General features: G+C 35.5%; 1 protein-coding gene across 6 annotated transcripts in view; it reads left to right on the top strand.

Annotated features, from left to right (window-relative positions):
• Positions 1-21,851, top strand: part of XRCC4 (X-ray repair cross complementing 4) — a 180,754-nt gene that overhangs the window by 100,516 nt on the left and 58,387 nt on the right. For all 6 annotated transcript variants that reach the window (XM_424905.8, XM_040656157.2, XM_025145264.3 and 3 more), the window contains exon 7: positions 15,242-15,386. In XM_424905.8, the coding sequence (XP_424905.4) occupies positions 15,242-15,386 (145 nt within the window). The remainder of the gene's footprint in view (positions 1-15,241; positions 15,387-21,851) is intronic.

The following is a 21,851-nucleotide window of genomic DNA, read 5'->3' as shown; positions in this document are numbered from 1 at the left end:
CTTCTGCAGTTTTTCCCAGCCTGGTGGGGGTCAGCCTGTCTACTTCACCCTGTGCTGCTCTGTGTTTGTACAGTGAGGAGCCGCAGCAGAACAGGTGATACTTTGTTTCCGTATCATTTTTTGTTTGTTTGTTTACAAAGTGCAGTGTCAGATGGGAAAAAGTGGCACCCCCTTGAGTATAAGCTATTTCCTGCTTCATTCCGCTTTCTTTAGTCTGGCATGCCATAGTTCTATGGAATTGAAGGAAAATACAATCTCATTTGCTGACAGTAGCCAGTGTTTCAGTCATTCTTGACACTGTCTCTCTGTGAGAGTGTTTTAAACCTGACCTGTGTCATATAACTGTATCCAGTGTCTGGGATAGAAAACCAGAAAGTGAAGGTGAAAACACAGCCCTTTCACTAGTGGTGGGGTGTGTTGCTGTCAGTCTGACTTTGTTCTGTTGCCCCTGCCATTCAGAAGTGGCAGCACACAGGCACTTAAATCTGTGGTACTATTTAAGAGGAAATCATGTCCCTGTTGCACTCAAACCCAAGAAACTTTAAAATTCCTGACTGAAAAAGCAGCATTTTGAACTGCTGAGCTCATGTGGTGATCTATGGTAAGGAAGAGCCCGAGCACAATTTCTGGTAAAGACAGAACAGCTTTATTTTCTGTTGATATCCCTGGATAATGAGACCAGCAGTTCCAGATATTTATTTATTTATTTATTAGTAAAGGCTTCTGGGAGTAGATCAACAAGGTATGTAATAATACCGTTTTCATGAAATGGCTGCCTTGAGACACAACCATGCAGGAGAGCAGCTAGCTCCACGAGCTGAGACCTCAGCAGCCACTGGGAATGTCCTCTGTGGGTGGATCTGGGCATACAACTCATTTTGACTTCTTCAAGTTTGAGGAAGACTTACTAGGAGAAAGTGAACTTCAGATGTGGGGTAGGTATGTTGTGCTAACAAGTTAAAACTCGGAGTCTGATGGGATAGGCAGGGTGATGATTTTTTCTTTATTAATTTGGAGCTTTTTGGGGGAAAGGAGGAATCTACTGTAAATCTTTTAGCATACTTTTTCTTTTAAAATGACTACTATATATAGTTTATACTAGCAAAAAATAAAAATAAATAAAATAAAAATCAAGAAGTATTCCAGGTCTTTGTCAGATAATCGTTATTCATCTGTCTTTTCAGGAAATAAAATTTAAAATTCTATGCTCATGCATGGCACAGACAGTTAGCCTTTTTGTTTGTTTGTTTTATGTATTTCCCCAGCAAACCATCTCGGAATAATACACTGAATTGGTGTAATTCATTATAGATCCATTAACTTCCAGAGGGGCTATTCTGGTTTATTCTGGCTTAGTTTCTGGCCAGAGTGTTCAATTCTGAATATGTAATAAAAGTGTTAGTCATCTTAACAGCTGTTATTCACATTAGTATTTTATACTCAGTCCTGGATGTTTTAATGTGTTTTTTCTTGATCAACAAAGAGAGTTTTGTTCACAACAGGGTATGCATGGGCAGAGATTAGATGAATCTTCCTGCGCTTTTGAACTTTATCCTGATGTATTTGATCTTATGCATAGTATTCTGCTCCATGAGTCTAATCAGAGCTGGTTATCTGGGAAGATTGCTGCCAAAATAACAGCCAGAATCAGTGAGTGTTGTACTGAAGGCAGTATTGTGAAGATTTCATTGGTTAAATGTGAGCACACAGGGAAAGAAAGCACTTCTAAGTGTCTGATTTGGAATCGGTTATTTCTTTTTTCAAGTCATCTATACCAATCAAATAATGATTTATCCATTGCATTCAAAGAAAATCATAGGTTCTTAAACAACACTTAGACAAGTATTAAGATGGTTGAAAATAGTATTAGTTAGAGGCAAGAAATCTTGCATTAAATAATATCAGTGCTATCATTTCCAAGAATCATACTGTCAGATAATATAGTACTCATATGATGGCTGGAATAATTGCAAGCTATAGTCTGTAGTGTGAGAAAATATGGTTTCCAAGATTCTTTTCTGCTTTAAGTTTCCCTTTTTTTTTTTTTTCCCCTTGGAAAGAAATTAAAATGGTAATTTACTGCTTAAAGAATCTTTTTACGGCTTCCTGTCATCCTACATATCAGCCACTTAAACTACTGACCTCATTCTGGTACTACTGTTTGCGAACCTAATTTTATACATCTTTGTAGCCCAAAACATGTTTTTCTTTTTTTCTTTTTTACTCCAGAAAATGTCATTATAAATTCATGCATGATTTCTAATATTGTAAGCAAATTTTGCTAGAAATTACCCACCAACATTCCTTATTTGAAAGCACAACGTACCATAGCATTATGGTATTTAATTGCTATAGGTTAGTATCTGGCTTATATCACGGTGATTTGTCTCTTTGTTCTCCCTGTAGCAGGGTGTCAAAGGAAAAAAACTCTTTAGCCTAGATCAGTTTGTCAGTGTAAATCATCCATTGTTTATAGCATTTTGATTATTTTTTTCTTAATCTGATGGAGTATGTATGTTATTTATTCCTGTGTCTTTAGAAGGAGATTTTAGAACCCATGGTTATCTGCTGTTGCCACTTCTGAATTAATTTTTGGATGCCTTTTCAGCTCTCTTATAGAGTAGATGCTGCCGTACTGCCTTTTACCCACCTCTTTTCTTTCATGGATGATCAAAGTTAATTTTCCTCTAAATGAAATAAACTCTTTGTATTTGTTTGCATTTAGTCTACAAGATCTACATGCATCCCATTTTTTTTTTTTCATTATATAATGGAGATTTATTTGTTTCCCATCCTTCACCGATCATCTGTATTGCTCTTCTGATAACCTCAGTATTTCAGTGGGGAAAGGATTATTTATGTAAATCATGTTTTCTCCAAGCTCTCTTTAGTTACAGAGAGATCGTATTACGTTTCATAATGAAACCACGTTATCATTAGAGTGGCTGTTAGGAGGAATGTCAGGAAGTGTTCAAATCTACACAGGATTTTAATAATTTAAATTAATTTTTGCTGGCGAATAAGCACAAGAATTTCTCAGTGTAGTGAAATTCCAAAATGTATTTAATATAGAAGAATCTTTTCTGCTTCTCTGTAGATTTTTTTTTTTTTTTTTTTTTTTTTTTTTTTTTTGGTGAGGTTTCCTAAAACATTAAGCAACAATGTTTTCCCTACGTATAGGTACTCCATTTTTTTAGAATCACTGCTTACTGTGGGAGTAGTAAGGGAATTGACTTGAGCTTTGCCAGTAGAAGCTGCTGGTAAATAATTTCTCTTGTTGCTGCATGCTGCAAAAGGTTGGTGTGAGTATCAGATAGATTTAGCAGTAAGTTTCTTCATCAGAAGAAAATTTCTTGTTTCCTAGACTTGAACACAGTTTTGTTTTATCAAATGGGTTTACTGTACAAGGTAATCAACAATCTGTCATTCCCATTTTAATAAAGAACTTGCATGGTCACTCCTGGCCCTGCTGACTGCTAGGGGAAGATATATGTAATTCTAACAGAGCTCAGATCAGGATCCTATTTCTTCAGCTATGTGGCATGGAGTTTTTGCCATATGGAAAGACCATGTCAGAGTTTGTAGATCACAGGGAGCAAAAGCCACTTTTCTATAGCGAGTCTGGCTGTTATTTACCATAATACCACACAATTACTTCATTTTGCATCCTGACCATGTATCTGAATTGTCTGACCAACGTGGGGCCAAGCTATTTGCCATAGTCTTCCACCATCATTGCCCTTTAAAATTTCCCTGAATATCTTTCCTCTCGTCAACAAGAATGTATTTGATCAACTATTTCATGAAATATGAAGGTGCACTCCTTTTGGACTACATCTTCAGCTGTGACCTGTTAGTGGTGACCTTTGCACTCGTGTGCAGCCCAGCCAAATGAGCAGAGCTTTGCTGATGTCCAGAGGCTAGATAAAGAAGAACAGCCTGGGTCAGAATGTAAACACCAGTCCTGAGTCCAATAATAAGTATTATAATCCACTTATAGTGAAAAATAAATGATGAATAAAACTTAAAGTTGTGGTGTGTGTCTTAAAGACTGTGTTTTAAGTGTTTAAAAGCTTCTAAATATAAATAGAAATTGTGATGAGTTAAACCAGCCTATTTTATTCTGATTAAAACATAATAATTGATAAATGTTTGTTAGCTATATATTAATGTCTTTAAACATCATCTTTATCAGATTGCAAAAGCACTACTCAGTGTTATAATAAATACTAATGTATTGCTGTTCTCAAGGTATTGATTGAGATCTTTAAATTTGTTTAAATATATTCTCAGAACCTCTTACAGTAGCCAAAATTACCTGTAGCATTTTCCACAGCAAAATTATCTTGTGATGTTGATTGAAATCGTACCAGTGCATCTGCCATAAAAACGTTAATGTCATGTCTGACTGAGACACGTGCACATTCTATGTTCATCATTTCTGAATCCATTATAAGACCTTAATCGCAGCTGTATATAAAGATATGCCATAATGACATCTTAAATGCCGTCTTTAAATTCACAGCATGAAAAGCCTTTTAGGAACAGTGTATGAAAAAAGCAGCTAACTAACAGCAATTTCTAGGTAATATTCATGGTATTTCTTTCATTTAGTGGGGGTTTTATGTTTATTTCAATAGAAATAAATGGTTGCAGGAAACCAGTGTTGTAAATAGAACTTTATTCTTGGTAAATGACATTTGGCATCTCAGGTCAGCTTTCTTGTTTCATAGCAAACATGAAAAAAATGTGCACCAGAGCTTGGAAGTGTATCTACTGATTGTGCAACAAGAAAAAATATATACAATAGAAATAAGTTTATTAAATTTAGACAAAAGGTATATGCATACAAAATTGCACAATATAAATACTCCAGAAATGACTTCTGCAGTAAGATTCTTAGAAAGAGCACCAACCTCTAATGAAACAATCTTACAGATGAAAGGGATTTGGAGTCTTGCTGTAATTTTGCCAGGAGCTTTGTGTAATCACTTTCTGGGCTGGGACCTTTTATCAGTCACCTCAGTACACTCATTCTGTCTCTCAAAATTTATTAAAGTGAGAAAAAGTAAAGGTGAAAAGGTAGAAAAGAAAGCAGTACCAAATCTTTGAGACTTCACTGAAAATTTTCAGTAGTCATAACTAAAGAGCGTGCTAAAGCAAAGCCTAGGTTATTACAATAATGTCTTGTGGATCTATACCTATCTTCCCAGCATTTCAGTTCATTATTCAAGACACTGAGTACTTCAGGCAGTTTCATCTTCATGAGGTTGTTTTTTTCTTCTTAACTTCACTGTTTGTGGTAGTGACATGACATTAGATCCTGTCAGCAGTACTATTGGATTTATGTTAGTTAGACTTAATTCTTTCAGGTCCTTTCTGTTGTCATTGATAGGTAGGTTATTACATCATTTTTTCATGCTGAAGAATCTTGATGTCCATTGGAGTGGCTCACCGGGCCATTAGATCCGAAGTTTATTCATGACTGAGTGTCTTTTGACCAAACTGGCCAGATTGTCATGCCTTCCTGCTCCAGAACTCATCAATTCTTCCACAGAGGACTCAGCTTGCAGTGCTCCTGCCCTCTCTCATCTCCCCGCACACAGCTCTCACTTTCTGCTGACTATGCTGTCTGTGTTGGCGCACTATGTCAGTCAGATGCCTCCATACCACACAACCTAAATCAAGGAGGGCAAGCTGTGCACATCTTTGTGCTTTACTGGAATTACCAGGAAGTTTCTATAGTAATACTGCCTCTTAACTGCTTCGGTGTCTAAAGAGGTGTCTCCATCCTTTGGACCAGGCTTGTATGTTCCTTATTTCTCAGTGCCAAGGTATTTTACAAAATCAGGTAAACATTGCTTGTTGTTTACGCATGAGGAACTGAGTCATCAATTTTCATCAAGGTATTGGTAGGATCGAGAAGAGATTCCTTGTCCTCCTGTTTGTAATGCAAAACCCTATACACTGAATAACTTTGATCCTTAGAAACCTCTTTGCAGTATGGGATGCCAGAATACTGTAGGTGTTGGGGATTTGAGTTTAAGTCTGAATTCTTCTTAGAGATTTCAGAGATTTCATCCACATGTATGTAACCAAAGATGACTTGAGCATCAACACGTAATCAGTAACAAATGTTTCCCAGAGCTTGATCAAATTAAATAAACTCATATTTACTCCAAAACAGCAGATTGCAATTGTGACTCTTAGTTGCCACGAGCATAGATAGAAGTAAAAGTGGGGAATTAGATGTAAAAGACATGTTAGTAATTTTTATATATTAAGTACATAAGCATCTTTTGCTACTTCCAACACCTGGTGATACAGAACCACTGTATAAACTGTGGGAGATGCTTTATTTCCTTTCTATTCCTCTAATGTTTTCTCAGTGTTTTTTTTCTGAAGATGAAATTTTGAATGATTATGTTTTATCCAATCATTAATTATGTATGTTTGCATGTAGGGACACTTCTACCGTATCTGTTTTGGGGTTACGAGATTAAAAACATCTTTATGAAGAGGCATAGTGCTTGTGTCACTTTTGGTATAAACTCTTAAAGTAAATGACTTTGAAGCTTGAAATCCATCTTGTCTCTTAAACAGAACAGATTTTATTTATGTTTCTATGTAAATATCATAAGTGGCAAAATAGCTTCTGAACTGAATATAATCTTTGTGTAGATTTTACTGTACTTCACTACTAATCTGTAGTAAGCTATGTAGAGTTAAAGTTCATGTTTAAATACGGATTCTTATTTTAGATTTTTCCACCATTAATTAACCTGAAGCAAAAATACCTATACCATCCAATTTATAATATAATTGAAAAAAAAATCTGAGGGTAGTCTAGAAGATATTATACAATACAGTTATTGGTAGAGGTTAGTAAGTTATTCAAATCAAAATGCCAGCACCATGAAAACATACATTTTCAAGAGTTATTGCAGCTTGTAGCTTCCCTTGAGTTGTATTGATTTCCTCAAAAATTGTTTAATGGCAAAAGAAAGCATTCCCATGGCATGGAATTCTAACCTCCAACTATTTCAAAGCGCTGTGGTGCAACTTCAGGTCATTATGGAGGTTATGACCTCAGCTTGCACTTCTGTTTTTCAAAGACTGTCTTCAGTACCCAGTAGATAGATCTCTCTGGCGTTGTGATTCCTCTGTGAATAAAAAACAGAGTGTGTGAAGATGATGATCTTCTAAACCAGCTATATTTTACTCACATATCCTAAATTACATTACAGATGACCATTCTGCATAAAGGTTAGTAGGGCGATCTCTTAACAAAGAAATCTCTTACTGATCTAAAGTGGGTAAATAAGTAATGTAATGACCTGTAATTCAAACTCTTTTGTTGGACCAGCTTTCAAATGCCTGGTTGCATACAGCTAGGGGTTTGGCACAGTAAGACATACTGTCTGACTTACAGGATAACCTCAGAGGTGATGTTTGGAAGCTCAACATTGTCAGTGCCAGGGTCAGCTGGGTGGACTTGACAACATTAGCTGTAGACAACAGAAACATTTAGTAGAGCAGCAGTGATGCCAATGTTGGGTGGAATTTCAGTCAAGAGGTATATGTTTTACATGCATAGTGAGAAATTACTTTGGGTTCCAATTACATCACACTGAACTGAAGGATCACAGCTCAGAAATTTTTTCCAAAGCTTTTCTTAGCTTCATGTTTTTAATTCTTCCATCCATCTGATTTGTTTTTTTTGTTTAGTTGACCTGTATGTTGTTTAATATCTCCTGGGAATGCTATTCAGAAGCCTCCTACCTCCACCCTGGGTGGTACAGATGATCCAAATAGGACATCCAGGGACTCCAGGGAATGACTGCAGTCAATAGTCACACCCGGGACAGTGAGCTCATCAAAACCTTTACACATGATGAATTTTTAGTGCTCTTGCCTGAGCTGGGATGCGCTGGCATGCTAGATGACTGTACATCCAAGTATGGTACACAGGAACAAGCTTCACCAGGCAGCATCAGTACAGATTTCAAAATGATTTGAGGGCAAGAGATGGAAAAACATTTCTAAAACTGCATATAATAAATCTGGACTTCCAGAGGAATACTAAAAGGCTGGAGCATGCTGTTGCTGAGCAGTCTTACTCTTTACTGAACTGTCTTTGGCCAGTCAGAAACCACAACATCAAGCATCTGAGTCACCAGCAGTGCCGTTGATTCTCTCAAGCACCCATAAAAAGTAAAGCAGGGAAAGCAACTTAATCGTTAGTAGGCTTCAGATATTGCAAAAGCAATCTCTTAGCTTTCACCACTTCTTAATTAAGCATCCACCTGAGATTCATTTCGGAGGATTTTTAAGAATATTGCAAAGCTTTCACCATTGCATTGTAAGTACTGATATGTAGGAGCTGGAGACATCTTCATGTGCTGTGTATAAGGACTTTCAAGAGTTCTACATCACTGATAGATCATAAGCTTCAACAGTGTTTAAAATGAGTGACCTTCTTGGAATTCTAACTTTACCACAGTATTTGTAGCAACTTACATTTTTCAGGAGAATTGAAAATGAATCTCTCTTCTATTAAGGTACGTATGATCCATTAAAATATCCCATATCAAAGTGTTCTTAAAGAAAAAAGTTTCTATTAGGGATTGGGATTTTGATGATTAAAATTAATGAGCGATTTCAGATTCTTTATCAGTATTTATGAAAACTCATTCCTTTTTTCTCCTCTCATGTTCTGACATACGAAAAAGACTCTTTCATCCCGATCAGCATTTTTATTTGCTTGTAAAATTTAGCCTGATTTTTTTGTCATCTAGTTTCAAGACAGTGTGAGCTAGTAACGGGTGAGCAGTCGCAGATAAATAAGCACTGAGAAGTAAGCCATATGTCAACCATATTTTTACTAAAACATAATAAGTTTCCCTACAGGTTGGAAATAGTATTTTTTAATTAAGAAGACATTTAAACTGTAAAAGAAGAAAAGATTTTGAGAGAGGGTAACGCGAGCAGGAGTACAGGCTTTGCAGAGGACTTGGTATATGTTGTCCATGCAGTCTAGCGGGCTGAAATGTAAACTTCTGTACTGAGCTAGATACAACTTATAAATTTTGTATAGCTGGATCTAAACTTTTTGTTGGAGTTGTTTTAAAATGTGTCTTCATAAACACTTCCCATGGAGATATTCTTTGTAAAAATAAATGTTAATAACTGACTGACAGAGAATTTATAGAACTGCAGGCTTAACTGCCTTTAGGCCCCAGAGGATTACGGTGCAGTGGAGCCAAATTTATACCAAGAATGAAATATAAAATAGAACAAAAAAAGGCTGGAGAATAATTCTTTCTACTTTCATAAAATTGAAATAGTGATGTCTTCCTGTTACTTTCACCGAAGCATATGTACAAACCATAAATATCAGCATATAATTTTGGATCTTTGTGACCTATATGATCTATTCCTTGTGAAAATTATGTCCAAAATGTGTGTGTTATAGAGGATAATTTTAGCATAGGTAGAAGTAGTATTTCCTAAATTGCCTGTCAGAAATGGCTTAATCCTACTTATAGGAACTGCCTACATCAGTCAGACACATTCATTTCAATACCCATTCATTTAGGAGACTCTCTGCTGAGAATGTCAAAGAGATGCTAATTATTATCAGCTATGGTGATCCTTCGGGAATTAGGCTGAGATTGAGAAACCACATAATTACACTATAGTCAAGGATTAAAGTGATGAGTTTTGCTCCCTTTCTGCTTTTTTTTATTTGGTGGCTTGGGCAGCAGCTGTCACACACAGACCTAGCATGCTTTCAGTGGCTGTTTTGTGAGAATTCTTCTGCTTTCAGACCAGTTTATCTGCTGCCAACACTGTGCTAGGGCAGGAGGAGAAGAAACATTAATTGTTGTAGGTGGCTTTCTAAAGAAGGTGTCATAGAAAATGCCACGATCCTTGATCAAGGCACTCATTTTGAGTTAATTCATCTGCTGTGTTGAAGAAAGACAGCAGGGTTTGAAAGTCCGGTTGATCACCACATGCTACCCGCATTTAGGTGGAATTCAAGCAGGAAATTATGTTCCGTTAACAGGGGGACTCTGAGAGGAACTTAGGGACCTATGGCAGCATTAATGTCTGGTAATGTGAAGAAATTTTAATAACTGCTCGTAAGTCCTTAGTACTGTGAAGGAATGTGTCCTTATTACTCTGAAGGAAAATGAATTGGGTAAATTTTCATTCGTAAGAGAATTTAGAACTGGCAGACTTTTGTACTGCTGTGTATAACATCTGTATGATTTAAATAAAAGAGAGTTATTTTCTGAAGATGAAGTGTCCATATCCTTTGCTAATTTTTCCTGTCCATTCCAATCCAGATAGAAAACTTTTTTTCCAACTTCAAATCCTTTATTGTGAGCAAAGCAAGTTAGTGTACTAAATAAGTTTTATTTAGTGGGCCGTGCCAGAAATGTAAATTTTCCTTGAACTCATTTGACACTGTTAATTGGTTTTGGAATTATGGTTGTATGCCCTGATAATTCAATAACATAAAGCTGATGGCAGTAGGCTGTTTGAATATATTTTACTGTTCAGTGTTGCCCATTTCTGGAGTGAATGATTAACTTAAAATCAGTCCAGTACTATAAGCCTGGGAAATAATTCTGTGAGGTCTATGACTGTAGGGCTCTGTTTGCAAAAGGCATTTCCCATTCTAATGTAATTCAGCAGGCTGAGGGGTACAAACATTAGGAGAAAAAACAATTTTATCAAGTGAAAAAAAACCAAACAACAGTATTTAAGGCCATCAAGACCATAGTGTTTTTGAAGCAAAATGACAGTAAGAGAGGTAAAAAAAACTAATTGAGAACACTGATGTCATCTTCAACAGTAAATAGAAAGATCCAAATTCTGCTTTCACCTGTGTTGCATTAAAAGTCAGCAATAGATAATTTGCAAGATACAATTAGAATGGTTTTAATCTGAAGCTACAAGAAGCAGTTTAGCTAAGCATGCATAGCAGTGCGAACAGATGTTTTGAGTGACATGAATGAATTAAATAAAGTCTTAAAGTTTGGCAATCCATTCTTACATCTTAAATATATTCTAACAGAGTGAAGTGATGGGAATCTATGTCCATAAGTGTGTTTCTTATATGTAAACTCTTAAAAACTACAATGTTTTACTTGCTTGCAGGAATTCAGGTGTTGAGAGTGTATTTTCTACATGTGTGAAGCTCAGTCATTATAGGCAAACATTTCTCAAATGTAAAACGTTTCTGCTGAAATTCCACTCACCTTTTGCCATATATACCAAGCTTCCGGTATTGCTTTTAGACCTTTAATGAGAATAGAACTTGTAATCAAAGAAGGGCTGGATTCTACTTTCTCGTGTGAGTTCGGTACTGTTGTTATCAATGAAACGTATCTGAGCCATAGAATTTTCATTACAGGTGGTGATATACAAAGAATGAAGGTGAGTTGGTGCTTTTTTTCTGCGTTTATAGGTGAATGTAATAGTTTGGAAGTTTGGGTTTTTTTGTTTGTTTGTTTGTTTTTTAATCTTTTTTGCAAGGGCCTGAGAGATAATAAATATCTTAAAATACAACTGGACTATGTATCTTTAACTAAACTACACATATTCATTTTTAAATGCCTTTGGTTTTCAAGAGTCATGGTGTCTCATCAGCTAGTGCTTTGGCAACTCATTTACTTTTCCTTCAAAGTATGTGTCTAGATAAAGTTACCATTTGTGTTTTTCTGTGAGGTTTTTGTTATGATATTACAGACCTAGACTGAGCTTCACTCAGCCATTTTAAACATCTCTTTTACAGGAAAAAAACGCAAGCTTAGTCTCCCTTACTGAACCAGAGATGACAGCAGTCCAAAACTATTTATAGAATTTATAGAGATCTAATTATATAGTAGACAGTAATAATTATATAGTATATATAGAGATCTAATTCTGATATGAGATGCTTATTCTTTTCTGATAGTTTCCCAATAATGTGAAAATAGTACATGGAGGTTACTTCTAATTATTTGATTAAGTGGGAAAATGTAGAAAGTTGTTCTCTATGCTGGCAGCCAGTTGTCTGCCCCATTTCATTGCTAACAGGTTCACTGCTGCAAAGATTTTGCTCTGTGCTGGCTGAGGCAAGCAGTTCTTGTATCTTCTGTTTGCAGTATCCTTTCTTTTTCTTTTCTTTTTTTAAATTGAAAACTCCCTCAATCTGTCAAATAGCAGTCTTCAAAATGACAATGAGGAATATAGCAAACTTTTTTATTTGAAATTAAACCTTTGCACAAATATTTTTCTAATGCTTAAATGATGTTTCCTTTTATTGCTATCATGTCAACCTTTCTTCTTTTGGCTATTCACCTTCAAGAGGTATGCTGTATTCGGAACATTTCCTTTTCTTGATCAACAGTTGTTGTTTTATAGGATTTATCAACTGGCTTTCATCATACGGCACTTGTTCTTGTATAGAAATTGCTACAGGTTTTCTCAGGAGTATAATAGTAATTCATCCTGAACTGTATAATTTCAAAGAAAAAAAAATTAATTTAGTGAGAAGTAAAGGATCTTTACTTCTTTAAAATGGTGTTGAAGTTCAGACAGAAAGAAAAAGGATTTCAGAATGAAAAACTAGGTTTGTATTCAAGGTATATCTCATTATTCCAAATGCTTTTTTGTCAAGCAATAAATAATATTTTTCTGAAGCTTTCTTTGGCCTTTAGTCAAGTACTATAAATGAATCCCTTAATGGCATTCACTTCTGGACAGCACTAACCGGTATGTTTTTAAAATCTTATGCTGATGTGTGATACTTTAAGCTTCAAGTGTATGTCATCTTTCCATTAGCAGTTCTGACCATAGAGGTAGCTTGGCTTAAAAAACAAAGTCCAGCAAAAAGCAAAAAAGCCTGTGGTAGTGGATGCTTATGTATAAGCCAGTCTTCTACTATTCATGAGATTGCACTCCCAACTTGAAGTTGGGAAATGATGCATTTTGCAGTGAAGACCGACGTTTTTCTTCCATTTTCTTCACATGAGCATCAGTGGGACAGTTGAAGAACACAAACATAAGGCAATCCTGAGCATGAATGCCTGTCTACAGAGCACCATTATCTATTACACAATTCGAAGTACAAAGACATTATTTAACATCAGCATTGGTTTAGTTTTGTCTAGGCAGTTAATATTTGATCTACTTTTTAACAAAGCAGAGACGGAGAGGAGAACAGCAACAAGGAAGGATGTGAGCTGTGATAACTAAATTATTTGAATTTGTTGATGTATTCATGATTCTTTACTGTAAACTATTTTATGTATCTTAATTAAGAAGGGGTTGACTTTAAGAACTGTCACTGCAATATACAAAATAGTATTAGTGTAAGTATTTGGTACACTACCCTGAGTGTGCTGTAGGTAACTAATAACTAAATGGTAACTAACAGCCATGAACATGTTTTCAAGCGTTAGTACTGGAAAAGTATGCATAGCTAGTTAAAGATTAGTGGAAAGGATTAGGTTGTAACTTAACCTTTTTCAACATTTATTGTAGGCAGCATACCTTATCTGTGCTGGACTTTGAAACTCATTAATTATCTTATACTTTGGAAATATGTCACCTTATGCTTGTCACTCTACAATGATCTAGCATACGATTAACAGTAAGCAATGGTTTCATTGGCTCTAGGGAGTTTCTACATGTTTCGTTTAGCAGTATTCTTAGGGACACCATTTTTTTGAGAAATATGAAAAATATTTATTGAATATTTTCTGCCTCTTTCAGTTTCAGTAGAGCTGAATAACAAATGTGAAAGGAATGAAAATTAGGACCCACTATTTACTTTCAGTAAAAACCTTCAATACAGAATCTCAAATTATGGTGTCTTTCATCCATATAAAGATTAAACCTTCCTAAAACACACAAAGTAATAATCTTGAAAGTTACCATAACAGCATCAGCCTCAGTCACTACATTATTGTTTGATATATTTCAGTTGAAATGCCTGCTTCTCTGGATGTCATTATGTTTAAATTTCAAAGTAATTAAAGATTTTATTTTTAAGCAGGCATACCAAAAAAACACTTTAGCAAGTGTTGATGACTGGAATAAAAATGTCTACATATCTTGTGAGTGTACAGCAACATCAAGGGGAGGGAAGGAGGGCTTTCTCTTAGGGAAGAATGTCATTTTCTTGACATTCAGGCTTCAAGTAGATAAGTGTCAAGGCAGAGAGGAAGATTGCTTTTGAATTGAGACTGCATCTTTTATGAATTTACATGATGAAATAATATAAATATGAGCCATGTATATAGTTGTAGTTTATGTGGTAGTCATGCAAATTAAAATTGTATGTGAATGTGCATACAGCCTACTAATCTTAAGTAGATGAGTCAGTGGACACAGATCATCCAGTTTCAGATTGTGAAGACCTAGGAATTGTCCCTCTTTTCCTTTCAGACTACAGCTACTCTGTTATTATTTTGAGAGATTTACTCTGAATCAGGGCCACCTGCTCCATGGGCAGATTGGGAAGCTGGTGTTACCACTTTTACACACTAGTTCGCTCCAGCTGGGTGATTTCTTGCCTCTGTGTACATACACCAGGCTGTCCACTCTGTCTACAGGGTGGAAAAGCAGAACCCCTAAGGATTTGGTGATGGTCTGTGGTAGCTGAATGACTACTATATAACAAAACACAGTACTTGACTACAGAGGTAATCTTCTGCCAAGGACTTAATCTAACAGATATCAAAAATTCTGTAATGCTCTCCCATTCTGACTGTGTAATGTCCAGACTTGGAATTCTGAACAAAACTATGCAGTAAGCATCAGTAAGCACATACGAGCTCCTTTCTTCCGATTCTCTATACGTGTCTTCCTTAATTAATTTGTAGATTGCAAAGACTAGCTTCAAGTTGGTGAAACTGGGCTCTATATGGTATCTCTGTGGGACACCTGGGGACCTAGAAGGAGGTAACAGGAGACTATCAGTATGTTTGTAGTCCAAAAGTGCTCATCTTACTCTTCAGTGATTACATAAAGATAACAAAGGAAGCTCATCTTTCTAGTTTAAATTTGGTCTTTATGAATTTCCATATATATAATCACTTTGTTTTGACAGCAATTGCTATCAAATTCGAGTCATTTTAGCAAATTAGTGATCTTAATAATTAAAAAAATATAGTTTAAGAATTCTTCTTTAGTATTTTGCCTTCAGGACTTTGGTCAACTTTGTTCTTTTTCCTCTTGGCAGCACCAGAACGAAGAGATTCCCTACTGGGTAGTCCTGATGTCATCGGTACTGCTCCAAGACGAAAGAGAAGACAAAGAACAGTAAATTCCGCTGGGACAGAAGCTAAGATAGCAACTTATGAAACAGAAATGCTAGCAAAGGAAAAGTAAGTCATTTTCGAAATGTATTGAGGTGTTACTGTATTTATAAATAATTGTTCTTTTTGTGTTTTCTTGTGCAGTTTTCAGGGTATATATTCAGGTATATATTCAGGATATCAAGTATATCTTATATATTAATTAATATATAATATATAATATATAATAATAATATTTTAAAAATAATTGATTAATATATATTCAGGTATATATTCAGAACATATTGAGGGTACCTAAGTACTGTTTTGTGGCTTTTTTTTTTTTTTTTTTTTTTTGTAGTTACACGAATTCAGGACAGCTTTGAATAGATGCGAATGATTAAATGTAGTCAAGCCCACCCAGTTATTCCATTTAGAACATCTCTGAAGTGACAATTATAAGATACATTTAAGTGACTTGGATAACTTTAAGCACACAGATTGAGGCCTACTAAAATGATATTTTGTGGATTACTTTGTAACCCTACAGTCACAGAAAGATTCACAAACTAGGCTGGGGATCTTGAACTGAGTTGTGACTTTGGAATTAGTATTAGAATTGTCTTTCTTCACATTGAGGGTGATCAGAGGAATAGGTTGCTCAGAGTGGTTCTAGAGTCTCTGTCTATGCAAGGAATCCAAACCCAACTGGGCATCATTCTGGGCAACCTGTTCTGATTGATTTTGCTCTTAGAAATGAGATTGGGCTAGAGAATCTCCAGAGGTCCTATCCAACCTCAGTGATCCTGTAATATTGTCTTTATAATTTCTGTAGAAATAAATTCACAGTACTATCTTTAATAGACCCAGATAGACTTCCTTCAAAATAAGATCATTTGGGATAAAATAAATAAATAAATAAATCACTCTTCAACACAATGGGTCAGAGTTTATAACACTTGATAAAAATATTTTTGTTTCTGTGTCACTCTTAACCTGTGGAAATATTTTTACATGATCTGAGTGGGGTTTATACGTAGAATTACTTCAGAGCAGCTCTATGATTGGTGGTATTTTCTTCAAAAATGCATAATTTTTAAAATCTATGGTAAATGAGTTTTGAAAATTATTATTTCACCCTTTTATCTGTAATATGCAATGTGTAATGAATTCTTTAAATAGACATAGACACAGATAGACTGCAAGCGCATTTGCCATGATTAACAAAGATTTCTGTTTAAATCAGCAAGAGAATTATCTTACTTTGACTTAAAAGGTTGTAATTTGGTGCTGGCAATGAATATTTAAAGTTACAGTTCTGTTTTATTAGTAAAAGAATATTAGTTTTTGGGATGGTCTAGAAAAAATATCAAATCCTAGTTGTCTGAGTTGTTAGAATCTTGTATATTACAATGAGCCACACTCTTTGCTGATTGTATGCAGTCAGACAGTTTGATTTTGAGACTCTGGCTGTCACTGCCTGAAATACAATTTCACTGTTTTTAGTATACTGATTGTGGAAGAAAAACGTACAGAGGCGAACGATCACAAAGGAGAACAAAAAAGCCTTGGGATGAGTATTCCTCTGAGTCCAGTGCCTTGGGGAAGGACTGACATGATATCAATACTTTCGTTCTAATTCCTTTAAATTAGTCAAATTTTAGAGAAAAGGAGCAGCATTAGATTTTTCATACTGTGTAGAGCATTTCTAATACTCTTGCAAAATCAAATCAAAGCTGAATCTGAAGAGTGGTTCTTCCCGGCTACCTCATAATTAGTCATCTTTTAGGGCTTAGTAAAAAAACCATTCGTTCTACCAGGTCTCTGTCCCTGCTTTTCTTTTGCATTTATTATGTGTGAACTGTATTGTAAACAACTGCTTTGCACTCCAGGTTTCAGATTTGGCTTGTGACATACCTTTCAGGACTTACAAAGGTTTTTCCACTGATAAAAATCCATATGCTTTTTTCTGATCCTTTAGAGACTTGGAAATCAAATGTAGTATCACTCAATACTAAAATATATTTTTGAATCTTTCATTTAATCAAAAATACAGAGGTAGTACTTGTCCTTTATTTGATGAGAAACTATTGGATCTCCTTTGTTTACCAGGAAAATTACAAAAGTAAGCTGATTATTTTTCTCCACGTCCCCGCTCAGTTCTTGGTTTTTGATCTGCATCTTATGTCTTTTGCTGGCTGCTAATCAAGCATTCAGCCAGTTTCTTTGGCTAATAACTCTTACTTCTGTTCATCCTGTCAGAAGTAGGAAAATGTAGAATTGGTGTTGTAATCCAGTTTGTAAGTACACATGTCTATTTTTATGAAGCTTCTTCAGTAATTTTTACTCACAGATGGCTAGATTTTTCATGACATGAAAGGTTTTATCTGAAGCTGTGGTACATTGAGGTCTTGCCCCAGATGTTTTCTAGTATTGTGTCACTTAGAGAAAAAATTATGAATCTAAGCAGACCACTCCAGTCTGTTTTGAAGTTTACTCCTTCACCTTTGGAAATGTTCCATCACAAACATGGAAGATGCACAAATCTTGGAAGCACGTCATGCAATTCTGTTTGGCAGAAGGATCAAATGACAGATTGTAATCACCTTCACAAATGCGTGACTGAGTCCATGTTTCTGAACTCTCCTGCACAGACCTGCAGGAGGATTTGATTCTTTACCTCTGATGTAAATACTTTAAGGTGCTATCTGATAAAGTCATATCCCACAATTCTAGCTTTAACAAACTAAAGCTTATTTAGTTATGATTTCTGTGAAAGTTTTTCTGACATCACCGATGCTTGTTTCATATTTGCGAGGCAATGAAAGAGCAATTACAAAGCAAACATCAAGTGCATAATGTTGCCTTTATATTATTAAATCATAACTCAGTTGATACAAGACCCTAAATGAAAAGAAAAAATGCCTCTTTGCAGAATTAGATTGTCTTATATTCTTTTTGGCTTTCCAAACGGAATATGAGGACCTGAGGGTTCACTATATATTTCTTGGGGAAAAAAAAAAAAAAAAGTTTTTTTTTTTTTAATTATGTTTTTCAACACAGTCATCATGGAATCACGTAACAGGAATTATAACTTAAATTTTATTTATTCCTTCTAAGATTGTAAAGTCTGCTAAGAAAGTACCATTTGTGCTTAAAGTTAAAAGCATCTTAAGTAAACACAAAGTCATGACAAATGAAGGGATTCTGTTTCCACAAATATTTTAGATTTATGGATTTTGAGGCTAGGTATGTGGCAATTATTTAGTCTTATGGAATGAAAATATATACTTAGATATGACCAAGAACTTTGAAAAGAATGCAAATAAAAATTGTTTAACATAGGAATTAGGGCAAAAGGAGCACTGTCTGTCTCACGCTTTGTGTGTGGGTGCAGTGGCAGAAAAAGCAGTTGAATTGTATTTGTCTATATAGACATCTATTATTACTTCGGCAGTTTATTCAAGGCTTAAATAAAATTTTTAAGGAAACTTGGATAATATGAAGCTTAGTGCAAGTAGTGTAGCCATGAGATCAGCAGAGAACTGAGCTAGGATTTGTGCCACAAGATTTGCTAAATTATCTGTTAAATTGTTTGCTGGGATAATTATGTCTTCAGGATGAAGCATAAATGCAGCATAAATAGTCAGCCACTGAACTGGTGAGATGCTGGTTTATCTGTCTTTGCAGTGGGTCGCTTTCCAATCTGAAATATCATGAAAGCAAATGCATCTTTAGGCAGACAGACATTACTTACGGTTGATAGCAGTCAAACTATAGTTCACAATGTATGCATTTTTAAAATGTGACAAAGGATGATTCTTACAGTTCATAGCATGATTGAGTAAGGAAGTAAAATAAAATTATGCTTATTCCAGTTAATTGTGATGGTATTTGTGAAGCTTTGACGGTAACTTAATATCTGGCAATTTCCTAAGGTGCTAAACAGAGATAATACGTAAGGCAAGTTAAGATGCAAATTCTACTTTTCATAATTTGCATTTTATACTTGGAGGAGAAAAATTAATAAAAGCAATCCCAATTCACATTTAGAAGTTACACTTATTGATGCATTACCCAAATCTCTCAGGGGACTGCATACGAATAACACAACTAGCTATGCAGAATAGCCATGTAATATAAAGGCTTAAGTATATAGCTTGAATCCTGTCTATAGCTGACTATTCCTTAAATAATTTTGCTCAGAAATGTTAGAGCCTATTTGTGAAAACGTAACATCTACTGAAGATTATGACAAAAAAAAATATATATATATATATATATAACATTTTATAAACTAAGCTTAGTCATTAGATACAGAATGCTTTCCAAAATTTGTATTATCTGAGCTAACAGAGTGCAGTGGAACTCAGGCAGTGCCGGAGCCTGTAGTCTAAAACAAAAATAAATCAGAAATAAGAAAAGCTTTTCAATTTTTCATCTGTTATTTTTTACTACTGAAGAATCTAAGTAAGTTTATAGTCCTCATTCATAGATAGGTTTGTCCTAGAGGGAAACCTTTATTGGATGAGATATAAAATTTCTTATTTTTCTATTCTGTGTGCTTGAAAATGTATTTTTGTATTTAAATTTGATTGCTGCTGGTGTAGTTCTTCTTGCTTTGCTTGACAACATGGAATGACTATTGCAGTCAGGCCTACATTTACATGAAAGAAAAGAGATGCTTTCCCTTACCTTCAATTTGTTTGATTTTTCTGAAATATTTTGCTGTAGCCATTAACCCAGTGAATTTGAGAGGGCTGTTGCCACCAGTGCTGTAAGTCTTTCTTCTTTTACATACAAATATTGTTTTTTCAGAGAGCTTGAAGTGATCAGCATATATTTAGAAGTTCTCAGAAAGATCTTTGTGGAAGAAAACGTTTTACAAGTGGGTAACAGAAGGAATTATGTACCTTCACCACAAAGAGAGTCAAGGAAGTAGAGATAACTTCAGCCTCAGGATAGAATGCTGGCGGGGTGCTTGGAAGTGCCTTGAGCTGCCACCTGAATTGCCATCAGCTGCTACGCTGGGGGAGGCCAAAGTGAGAATGACATTCTTACTTTGAGTTTTTAAATAAGATTGTTACGGTCTTCACGTTCAGGGTTTGTGCTTGGCTTGAGGATCTATTAAAGTTAGTCACGCATGTAATTGTGTGTAGGATCAGCTGCATAGTTTTTACCTGTTAATGATAAACAAGTTTTTTTTTTTTTTTTTTCCTTTCCATACTCTTGTCTCTCTCTGTACTTTTGAAAGAGTTTTATAGTCTCCATACAAATCATTTATTTGAAAAAAAAAAAAAACCACAACAAAACTTTCAGCTTTGTTACAGCACTGAAAGAAGCTAGATTTGTCTTTCTTTTGATAACCTCCTACCCCTCTAAAAGCACTCAGAGCCTGTGGTTTGCCAGGAATCCCCATGAGATCCTCTCTGCGTTTGTGTGAGTTACTGTTTGAGGGTCACATTTTTAAGCTCTTAACATACAGTTTATTTAAAATGTGGTTTGCCACCACCTATGATTCAGGTAGCAAAAACATAGATTTGTCCTGGAATTTGGGTTTCCCAGAGGGTTACACATAGACATCAGTATTACTGTCTCACATGTGAAGTAATTTTTTCCAGTAAAGGTTTAACCAAATGAAATTTAGTTCCCACTGAAAACGATACCATAACCTCCCATGGTCCAAGGGGAGTATAAAGTTAACATGACAGTTGCCCATGATAAAGAAAGATCTCTCTGAGAGAACATGTTGACCAGCCACTTTTTTATACAGTAAGTGTATTTATTTGATACAATTGGAAAGAACTGGCAGAGCTTTGTACAGTGACACAAAGGACTAAGATCACCGGTGTACGCACATGTACATTACTGTAGTGCCTCTGGACCCGAGTGATGAGCTCTTTGCTATCATCATAAATTTATGAAATACAGTGTTTAGAAAGCTTTTGATAATTAAATTGTTTAGGTTGCAATATAATATCTTGAAATATCTTAGAAGTCAACAGTCGAGTTCATTTGAGAATCAAATGTGTCAGTTAAATGAGAAATGTTTCAAGTAGCTGAATTAAGTACTTTATGGGTTTCATTCATGTTTAGTATTCCTTTATTTAAGAAGAACAGGAATAATTTTCGTGTAGAATCACAGAACTGTGGGGATTAGAAAGGACCTCGGGAGATTATCTAGCCCAACCATCTTGCTCAATCAGGTTCCCTACAGTAAGTGGGACAGGAAAGTGACTGGACAGGTCTTGAACATCCCAACAGAAGGAGACTCCACAACCTCTCTGAGCAGCCTGTGCCAGTGCCCTGCCACCACACAGTACAGTTTTTCTGCAGGTTCAGATAGGACTTTCCATGTTCCAGTTTGTGCATGTTGCCCCTTATTCTGTTGCTGATCAGAACTAAAAGAACCTGGCTCCCATCCTCTTGACACTCACTTTTCAGATATTTATACACATTGATCCCTCTCAGCCTTCTTTTCTCAAGGCTGAATTGTCCCAGATCTCTCAGCCTTTGCTTATAAGGGAGATGATTTGACTGAGCTTTGGGTGTTTT

The sequence above is a fragment of the Gallus gallus genome, chromosome Z (assembly GCF_016699485.2).
Source record: "Gallus gallus isolate bGalGal1 chromosome Z, bGalGal1.mat.broiler.GRCg7b, whole genome shotgun sequence".
Classification (NCBI taxonomy): Eukaryota; Metazoa; Chordata; class Aves; order Galliformes; family Phasianidae; genus Gallus; species Gallus gallus.
Note: the sequence above shows the minus strand (reverse complement) of the source record. Positions and strands in the feature narration are given on the sequence as shown.